The sequence below is a fragment of the Rhineura floridana genome, chromosome 4, assembly GCF_030035675.1.
Source record: "Rhineura floridana isolate rRhiFlo1 chromosome 4, rRhiFlo1.hap2, whole genome shotgun sequence".
In the NCBI taxonomy this organism is placed as follows: Eukaryota; Metazoa; Chordata; class Lepidosauria; order Squamata; family Rhineuridae; genus Rhineura; species Rhineura floridana.
In genome coordinates, this window is record NC_084483.1 from 104549189 (window position 1) to 104560042 (window position 10854).

Consider the following 10854-nt stretch of genomic DNA (forward strand, 5'->3'; position numbering starts at 1 on the left):
ATATCCCAATCCTCAAACACTCTACGCTTCATTGGGGAGAATGCGGCACTTGCAGAGCTCAGATGATGTTGAATTTCAGCATCGATGTCAGCTTTTACAGAGAGATGGCTGCCAAGATTGGGGAAGTGATCAACGTTCTCCAGCGTCACACCATTAAGCTGGATTGATGGTGCTAGAGAGGGACTAGTTCGCACCTGTTGATGAAGCACTTTGGGTTTTTTTAATATTAAGTGAGAGCCCAAGCCTTCTATATGCTTCTGCAAAGACATTCAGGACAGTTTGAAGATCTTTCTCTGAATGTGCAGACACTACATTATCATTGGCATATTGAAGCTCTATGACAGAGGTTGACATTACCTTATGTTTTGCTTTCAGCCTACTGAGATTAAAAAGCTTTCCATCAGTTGGATATATGATTTCCACACCAGTAGGAAGTTTCCCCTCAATAAGGTGTAGAATCATAGCAATGAAGATAGCAAATAAGGTAGGAGCAATGACTCATCCCTGTTTTGCGCCTGATCCGACTCTGAATACTACATTTACGTCAGCAGTACCCAGGGGAAGAGCGCTAGGTTTCACCAAACAATGGATGAATTACATCTCACACCACAGCTGTGAATAAGTGGAACTCTAATATCTATCATTCCCATTTCACAGATGGGGAAACTCAAGCCCTGAGAGGTTAAACTGACTTGCCAAAGGTCATGCAGGAAGTCCATAGCAGAACTGAACACTATCCAGATCCCTTGGCTCTAAACTGTAGGTCTTAATCACAATGCAAGCAAGCTTCTGTGTTTCAAACTTCCATTCCTTGGACATGTACTTGTAAACAAAACAACAGGCATCCTCCAATAATCAGACACCCAAGAGTGATCCTGTGCATGCTTACTTAATCCCCGGAATGGTGTCACAGATCCTTCATATAAATAAATATGATTTCCAACACACTTATTCAAGCAGTGCCCAGTAATGGCACTATTCTGAAGTAAATGGGTTGTACCCTTTTCTAGGGGCTGCTAACATGAGGACTGACCTCACAGACAGGTGAGAATGGGCAGGAACAGTCAGGTTTTTAAAAATCCCAGAAAAACACTGTAGAATAGCAACAGAACATTTAACCCACATTCATTACTGCAGGGATAGCCTATGTGGTGCCCTCCAGATGTTGCCGGACTATAGCTTCCATCATTCTTTTCCATTGGCTATGCTGGCTGGGGCTGACGAGCGTTGGAGTCCACAACATCTGCGGACCACTAGGTTGGTGAGGTGGTACCATGCGTGTGCACGCATGTACACCTGGGCTGTGCTGCAGCTCTCTTTGACCTAACAATCAGCCTTTCCCAACCTTTGGGTCCCCAGATGTTGTTGGACTACAACTCCCGTCAGCCCCAGCCAGCGTGGCCAATGGTTAGGGATGATGGGAATTGGAGTCCAGCAACATCTGGGGACCCAAAGGTTGGGAAAGGCTGAAAACTGCCAAGAAGAAGAAGAAGACACTAAAGCTTGTATAGTCAACAGCCTAGAGTATGTGCAAGATAGTCCAGGCAATCTCAGCTCCATCATGAACTCAGACAAGTTACCCTCTCTGTGACCCAGCCCTCATTGCTCAGCTGTTCTCCAGGGATTACATTTTTCTGGACTAGGTTACAGAGCTGTTGCAAGCGCTTATGGAGAAGTGCACGAAATGCTCAAAAGCAGAATGGTACTGCTTATTTGTACCAATCCGCTGGCAGAACGTACGAAGAAAGGAAGGTTGGCGTTTGAACCCCTCGTCCAACCTAAGTGGGGATATCTGAAACATGAGACGCGCGTTCTGTTCCGAAAGCGACCGCACAGGGACCTCATCTGGAAACGAGGCCCACCCCTCCAGACATCCTAGGAACCGGAGTGGGTCACACAGTAGCCAGGAGGAAGGAGAGGGAATAAAGTCAAGGGCAGGGGAGGAGGTGGCGGCGGTGCGAGGAGGTTGCCCTGCTCCAGCTCGACTCCACTTCGGGGGTCGCTCGGGTTCCCCTCCCCACCTCACCCCACCCCGACCCCGGTTCCTGGGCGAAGGCAGCGAACAGCCCGGAGCAAGGGCCAGCCTCCGGAAGGCCCCTCCCCTGGCCCGCCGCCGGCCCGCCTCTCCATCTCCCAGATAAATGACTCGAGTGTCCTCCTCATCCAACTCCTCTCCGCCTTCCCTCTCACCCTCCGAAGGCAGGCGAGGGCGGCAGGGCGAGGAGGGGAGCCGAGGCGCGGCGGGCGCACCCTCCCCATTCCCTTGCCCCCTCCTTCCCAGGGGTTGCCGGAGGCCAGCATGTCCACGGGCTCCCTGAGCGATTCGGAAGACCTGCCCGAGGTGGAGATGCTGGAATGCGACGAGGGCCTGACGATGGATGGCTCTTCCCGGCTCCGTCGGCCGCCGCCGCCACCCCCTCCTCCCCGGCGCGGCCCGTCCCACGAGGCGAGCCATGAAGAGGGCTCCGCCGGCGAGCTGGGCTCCCCTCCGCCGGGGAGAGGCGGCGCGCCCGCCGCGGGCAAGAGGAAGAAGGTTCCCGGCAAGAAGAGCCCGCTGAGCGGCCTGGGCCAAGAGGGCAAGCAGGTCCAGCGGCACGCGGCCAACGCCCGCGAGCGGGCTCGCATGCGGGTCCTGAGCAAAGCCTTCTCCCGCCTGAAGACCACCTTGCCCTGGGTGCCGCCGGACACCAAGCTCTCCAAGCTAGACACCCTCCGTCTGGCCTCCAGCTACATCGCCCACCTGCGGCAGATCCTGGCCAGCGACAAGTACGAGAACGGCTACATCCACCCCGTCAACCTGGTAAGTGGCCGAGCCGTCGGGGGCGGCAGGAGGAAGGAGGCACCCGACGGCGCGCTCGGGCTCAGCGCCGCGCCGCCTGCCCCCCCCCATCCCAAGGCAGGCAGGGCTCTGGCCGGCTCTGGCCTCCCCTTTCCCCCCAGCTCCGCAAGTCGGTTGCTTCGGGCTGACATGCACCGCCATCCCTGAAGCCGGTGGTGGGGCTGAGGTAGTTGCAGACGCGGAGCGGAATGGTCTGACGGGAGACACCCGCCTCCGCTCTTTTTGGTAGCAAATGTGCATTCGGGTCCTTACTTCAAAACGTGGTAAGCCAGCCCAGATGCGGGGGGGGGGACTCCTGCTCATTCTACCGAGTGGACGTCTTCTGGCCCAAAGTTTGCCCGCCCCGACGGCAGCCCTTTTGCACCAGACAGGCTCGCTTTTCTTTTTTACTTTTTCCTTTTTTTCTTTTGTAACCTAGGTATTTGGACTGTACCCGATCCCAAGGGAGGAACCGGGAGAGCCACCGCCGCTCTCACACAAGGGAGGGGGGGAGGCAGCAGGAGCTAGGCTATTTGTGCCCCAGAGATCCCTCGATGTCTTTGTTGGGAAATATGATTTCACCCGGAGGGGACCCTAATATGACGCACTGCGGAGCAAACATTGCTGGGTTGCACGCCGGCGTCTTTTCTTCGGGCGATGGATCGTTCATTCGCTTCTTGGTTCAGTTCTCTGCACTTCAGTTGTTGTTGTTGTTTAGAAAATAGTTCTCCTAAGCATGTTTTGAGAGGTTAGAAATGTCCTGTTTCCCCCCTCTTCCCCCCCCTTTTGACCCTTCTGCATTGGCTCATTTCGGGGTAACTAAAAGGGAGGTAAGGAGGACTACTTCGCATTAAGTCCTTTCCAGTCGCCTATGCCTTCGGAATTGGAGGTAGGGTCGCAGCTTGGTTAAAAATAAAGACGAGTCCAAAGATTTTCACCTTAGGCTGGCTCAGGCTTGGAATCTGGAACCTGGGTGTGCGCCACAGAACTATTTTAAGCGCTTTGGCCACCCACTTCGTATTAATCAAGGGGAGGGGGGGGAGAGAGAGATTTCTCTCGCCAAGCGTGCGAAATGATCTGCAAGAGACGGAGATGCCCGACTCATTAACTGACGGGCGTTAAACACCAGGATCTGACCTCGGTCCTACCATATGCTGTAGTTTTCATTGCTGGAAATTTCAGGTGTAGTTTAAGATTCAGCAACAAGCGGATTGGAAAGAACAGTAGCGCGGCCGCTCCGTTATTATTTGCACGTTCTGTCATCAGAATCCTTTCCACGTAAATCGTTCCTATACGGCAGTTGGGGACCAGGACGCACCTTCGTATTTTTCTGGCCACCTCTAATTTCTTCGGCGGGGTCAGCGCTACAATCCGGGGGGCGCCTTTAAATGCCTGTGAGCCCTCTCCACTCCCCCCCATTACTCAGCGCATAGGAGGAGATTCTAAATGGGGCAATATTAATAATAAGGCCAAAATAAAAAATTAAAATTAAAAACCGTTTCCCGTGTGCGCTATGCGTCCGGGAATGGAAATGCCCAGCATCTCTTACAGCGCAATCCTATACCTGCCTACTCAGAAGTAAGTCCCACCTAGTTTAATGAAGTTTTCTTCCAGGTAGGTGGGAATAGGATTGCAATCTCAGTAGCTGAAACGACGAAAATGGTTGATAGCTTAGAAGCCAAAACAAATCTATATAGTTCTGTGGAATAAGTTTCCTACTACAGGTTTAGAAGTTCAAGACCTTTTTATTTTAAGTGAATGAGTGCAGTGGAAAAATTACATTCCTTTCTCTATCTTCCATAAAATATTGTAGTTCTGGACAAATGAAAAGGACTCCTCAGTAGCCACCAAATGATCTGGATGGCACTCCTGGTTTGCTTTTATTATTGTCATATAAGTAAAAACGATTATTGCAACAGCAGCAGCAATTAATTATGTTAATAACAATAATGCTATTAATAATATTGGTTTGTGTTCATACTGATATTTTTATTTTTTTATTACTATTATTATTATTCACTTATGCCCAGTCACTAAAATTCTGTTCCAAAACATGTTCTGATTGATATAATTTTTGTGATATCATATGGCAAGGCTGTGTCAGTCTAGTCATTGCTATTGTATAATTATGAGTATTGTTTTTTATAATTAAGATATCATTCTAATCTATAAGACACTGATATATGAAGGCCAGATCACCTGGGCAGGTTTTTGATTATAAATATTTGTACCTTTAAAAAAAAAAATCAAGTAATTGCAACACTTTATGTCTGGAGAGAAATGCCGTGGAAATAATGGGATTTTATGGTTCTAAACTTATAAATTCAGTGTCTTCATCTGAAAGGTTTTTCACCTCAAAGGAACTTATTGGAAACCAAAAGCCAACTATATCACAGAAGAAAAACTAAATTGCCAATTCTGTAACCCTTTCAGAACCAGATCAGGCTGTTATCATTTTCAAAACAAAGCAAGAGCCGTGCCTTGACATTACCCAGCAGGGAATGGGCAGGGTGTTGTTGTTTTCTTATCTGTCTACCACAAAATGCCTTTGTGAGCTGTGCTAACTATATATGCTTTAGGAAAACATTATCATTTCCATCAAATGTGACACATTTTGTTATCTGGGTTAAATAAACCCATCATCCCCAGGACTGCAGAGAAGTATGATGAGAGGGAAAGAGCGTGCAGGAAGAGAGAAAAATGCCTTTGTGGACCAAGCATTTGTGACTGCGCTGTGATTCTGTGCAATACGGTGGAGCCATCTTAAAGACCTGGTTACACTCAGTAGCTGGGTCTGTCTAGTCTAACCACTTCTTCTTATTGTTTAAAAAGAACACCTGGGTAGTCTTTGAAATTCTGACAGTTGGTTTTGCTTTATCACAGTTCAAGTGCTACACCATTTCAAGCACACTGATCTTCTCTCTCTCTCTCTCTTACCCATCCTTCCCTTTCTCTCTTTCTCTATTCATTTTGGTTTTTATTTTTATTTTATTTTTTCTGGCTACAGACTTGGCCCTTTATGGTTGCTGGCAAACCAGAGAATGAGCTGAAAGAAACAGTGAACACAACTCGGTTGTGTGGTCCTACAGCATCCTGACCCAAGATTTTCAAGCACAGGGATACCAGCCTTCTGTGTGTATATGCAGGTGTTTCTGCCTGTGTGTGTGTACATGCATGCGTGTGCATACTTGTGTATGTGAATGGTGGTGGTGAATTAAGAAGGAGCCAACCACATTGCTTCCCCATGAAAAAACACTAAATCTGAAGAGGAGAGCAAATGCACCACGCCAAAGGCGGCGGGGGGGGGGGGGAAGGCTGGCATCCCAAAGAGCATATATTTAACTTTATTAACTTGTATATATTTGAATATCCTGCAACAACGCCTTGCTGGTTCAAGTGCTGTTCTCTGATCCCACCAGACTTTGCCACTGTCAGTTTTTGTGTGCCCTTCCTTGTGAAAGACGGCGATTCCTAGAATCAATTATTCTGATAGTCACATCTCTCTCAAAGAATTCACATTAAAGATATTCTATGGATATATTTTCTTCAGACAGATTTTGCTATATTTTGTGTGAATAAAAACCTGGTCCTTAAGAGGAAAAGAAACAAAAATAACACATATAGTAGTGTGGGTTTCTTTGAATTTGTTAAAAAATGTTTTTTGTTTTTGTTTTGTTGAACAGGACCATATTATTGGCTCACCTAGAAATCTTAAGACAGCACAATGCATCACAATGCAAAACTATTTGACCCTGGGTTATGAATTGTTTATTTTCTTAATTAAGAAGAGGTAGATTGTGTCCTTTGGGAGAAGGTGCGTTGTTTGGAGGACTAGAAAAACAGTGTGCCTTATTCGGAAGAAGGAAGGAAGGAAGAAAGAAACAAAGAAAGATTTTTTAAATCAAATATGTAATAAGAGAGCTTTAATTGGGAAGTGGGTACGTTATGACATCAGCGGTGGAATAGAATATTTTATGAAGTTAGCTCAATCCAGAAACTGATCAAGGCAGAGGAACTGGATTTTGAAACATTTTCACTACTAATACTTTTAACAGCAGAATCCTATGCATATTTACCAGGTAATTGCATATAGAATTATAGCCTAAGACTAGGATTTATCAGTTGTGAACATAGTTAATGTGAAATTGGATGTGGAAGACAGCCGGTTTTCAATTGCCTTACATTCCAGATATAATATAGGTGTATTTTTGCAAGAGATGAGAACTACGTCTTTTAGTATATGATGTGTCCTTCCTGAATGTTGCCAGTGCACGGCTGAAAGTGGAAGAGAACCACATGGAGGTAAGCACCATATCTTTCAGTGGCATTGCCTTGAAACGAAGTGTTTGTAGGATTAAACAATTTGATTCCTACATGGAAAAAAGCCTCGTGATTTCAGAAGAATGAACTGCCAAGTATGTCTCTAGAATTAGGTTGTCGGTGTCATTGATCGTAAACACCTTTATTTGAAAATAAGTTCCATTTTCATGCACATAAAGTATTTAGGACTGGGGTGAAACTTGGGGGGAAAGTGCTATCAAATTTACATTCCAACATCCTTGCTTAGCTGTGTTGTAGATCTCCCTTTATATAGTTGGGTTGCTTTTCATAAACCAGTAATGATAGAAGGTATCCAGTTACGCTGTCTGCATGCTGCCTGAAGGGATCTGTCAGCAGAATGAGGGAGGGAAGCAATTTTTAATAATTCTCCACCCCCCTGTAGCTCTCCATGTTCCCCTAAATCTTCTCGGAAGGGTCTCCAAACAATCCAGACCAATGGGTGGCAGTGAGACTTTGGAGGATGCAGTCATTAGTCATTTAAGGTCAATAAATGATTGATTGGAGAGAAATAATACATTATCCCAACATCCACTGAGGGCACCTTCTTAATGATGTTATCTGTGCATCTGGTTTATACAACAAGGCCAATGAAAATAGGTGGTTTTGGTGGCTAGTTTCCCCTTCCCCAAACCTTGACACATACACACCCAATCCAATTTCAAGCACCTTTAGGAAGTGTTGTAAGACCTACCTGGATGGGATAGCCTTTAAAACTCAGGAAAAGGACAGAATTTCAATAAATTTGATGAAAACTTACTCTGTTTTGCTGGGATGCATGCATTTGCTTACTCTGTTGTCAGCCTGGTGTGGATTAGGTTGAATGGGCCATACATCTGCCTAACGTTATAATTTATTTTTGGTAAGCATTGACACATTCCTGGTCAGCTGCTACTCCAAATTCTCTTCAGTCCGAGGATCACTGAAGTCTGTAAAGAGAGGGTCCCATACTCTTGCTTTCTATCAGAGATGTGCCTCATTTTGTTGTCTGCCAGAGTGATAACTAGAATGAAGGGGCAGATGTTGCATCACAGTTTTTTTTTGGGGGGGAAGAGGTGTCAGAATTTTCTAGAATCAGGGTCAATAACACATATGTGTATCAAATCTGTGGCTGTGAGCACATTAGTCACAGTAAAGCGTTTCCATTGGCCACACCTGGTGGGGCAACGAGTTGATCTGCTGATCAGTTGTGAAATCTGTTTGAAGGTGAATTTTTTAAAAAAACACTCAAGCTCAGGTTTTACAGTAAAAAGGGGCGGGGTTTGACTAGTGTAGTGTGCCCCCATTTTCAGAAGAGAGAGGTGGAGATGCACCAGAACCAGCCAAACAGTGAGTGTGTCTCTACCCTGCGTTTCTACTCATTATGGAAGATAATTGAACAAATGTTGATCAGTGCATGACTAAATTATGGAAGCCCTGTCTTTAGATATGACCCATGTGTAAATTGTATATATATCCAGTTATGATACACTGATCATCTCAATATGAAATACTGGCAATGCTTCATTCCTCACGAGATTTTGGGGGCTCAAATATCTCTGAATGAACATCATGTGATTTGGAATCCCTATCCCTAATCCTGGAAGAGTCAACGTAATTGTTCCCAAATGAACAGTTAACATTCTACAGTACATTCTCAGATGAATCCCCATCTTCACTGTACTTCGTAAGAGCCTCAGCTATGTAAACAAGATTGGGGCTAATCCGTTTGAGGTGTGGCTTGAATGAAATACTGGCCATTAGTGGCAAAAGGCTGATACAAAGATATCACTTGGCAGTCCCTTGTGAGGCATGATCCTATTGCATGGTGGTGGAGCCAGGGGCACTACCTAAGGAGAATTAAGGAATACTGATGAAGTGGAGTGATTTGCATGGGGGGGGGATACCTCTACATCGCCCAGCCTCATGGTGCCTTCTTGCGTCTTAATTTAAACAACTTTCTTTCTATTGAATTGAATTGAATTGATTTGTTACTCGGTGGGAGATTAAGCTGAGAGATAAACAGAAAGTGCTGGGCTCTTTCCCTTGAATCAGCTCAGTCCAGAGGCAGCTGATGCGCCAGATCCCAGAGAACTGTTTAATGTTTCAAGGTTATGACCGCACTGTTTACAAGATGTCTTCAGTTATTTATACTGTTTTTCCCAGCAGAGGGGCTTTAAATTTCCGCTTCACTTGCTCTTTCAATATATTTCTATATATTTCTGTTCAGTTCAGTTCGATAACCTGGGTATTTTATTGTAATTTTCCTGGGAGGGGGAGTACTACAATCACATCCCCATTGCAGGGGAGGGGGATCACTGCTAAAAGTAAAGGCTGATTTGCAAATGTGCAAACACCCAGTGAGAGGTATGCAACTAAGCAGAGGGAAATTTGTTAAAGGAACATGGTAGGGTGGAGAGAGGTGGTCAAGATCCGTAAATGTAGATCAGCCTTTGCCAACCTGGTGCCCACCAGAAGCTTTTGACTAAAATAACAGTCTTGCTTCCAAGCTGACACTATTTTCTAGATAGGATTCAATCACACACAAGCAAGTTAAAGAGGATTTGGTGCTCTTGTGCAACAAATCCACTTCCAAAAAAATCTGGAATTGTTGTGGGGAAAATAAATGAAGAAAATGCAATGGGAAATGTGGGACAATGATGACATTGGGGGCAGCAGTGCAAGTAGTGGGATGGTTGTGGAGCTTCTCTGCTAACACCAATGTTGCTACTGCTAACTTGGATGGGGCAGGAGCAGGGTGGGGGAAGGTCAGGGCCAAATGGTTGCATTGCTGGCACCACCACCAGCCAATTCAGAGTCCCATCAGTGCACAGCTCTGACCTTGACGTGCCCCATCCCCATCCAGGTAAGCAGTAGTCATGCCACAGTTGGGAGGGAGGCTCTGCCTCACCACATCCACTGCCTGGCGTCATAAAATCTCAGTGCAAACAAATCAGAATGAATGCTTAATCAGCAGTAACGTTATATAACATCTGTGCAAATTTCGTGCAAACAAATCAAGATGAATGCTCAATTAAATGGCTCATCTGGAAGAGCCTGAAGACGTTTAGTGGCAGAAGCTTTAGTGGGCCAGAGACCATTTTGTCAGAGTGCATGAAATGGTTGATATAAATATACTTGATTGCAGACAGAAGACATTTTTAGTTTTTACATGATAATGGCTGTTTTATTGTCGTGTTTCAATGTAGTCAAAGTGATGGAATGTTGAGAAGGCTGACATTTGGGGACTAGGAGCAAGGCCAGTCCAAGACATTTTGCTGCCTGAGGCTGAACAGCAAATAGCGCCTCCTACTGCAACCCTCCAAGTCAAAGTGCATTGCAACTGAGGCCAGCTGGAGATAAAACACCACAAGCATTGTATTTTTACTCCATTTTCCTTTTACTGGAGAAAAGGCTGCTAAAAGGCTAGAATGTTAGTGGTTAGAATTAATTGAAAATAAGTAATATTTACAATGGAGTCGCTGTTCCCCACACTGAGTGTATATGATTGCAGCCTCCATTAACTGGATGCGTACATGAAAGGGTACACTGACAATATATAAAGCAGAAACAGTTGACAATGTGAATGACATCAGTCTCCAACAGCAGTAGTGTAAATAACACAGAACTTCACTGGTGTGATGAAAGACCTAACGGCCAGCCATGGCTTGAAACTCAAATTCTTATCCTATATCAGGAGTAGGCAATGTGGTGCCCTC

General features: G+C 45.6%; 1 protein-coding gene across 1 annotated transcript; it reads left to right on the forward strand.

The window, feature by feature from the left end:
- Nucleotides 1-1779: 1779 nt before the first annotated feature.
- TCF21 (transcription factor 21) lies at nt 1780-8479 on the forward strand. Its single transcript, XM_061623871.1, has 2 exons — nt 1780-2800; nt 5826-8479. Exons 1-2 carry the CDS (start codon nt 2300-2302, stop codon nt 5913-5915), a joined length of 591 nt encoding a protein of 196 aa, XP_061479855.1. The 5' UTR covers nt 1780-2299; the 3' UTR covers nt 5916-8479.
- Nucleotides 8480-10854: the final 2375 nt, after the last annotated feature.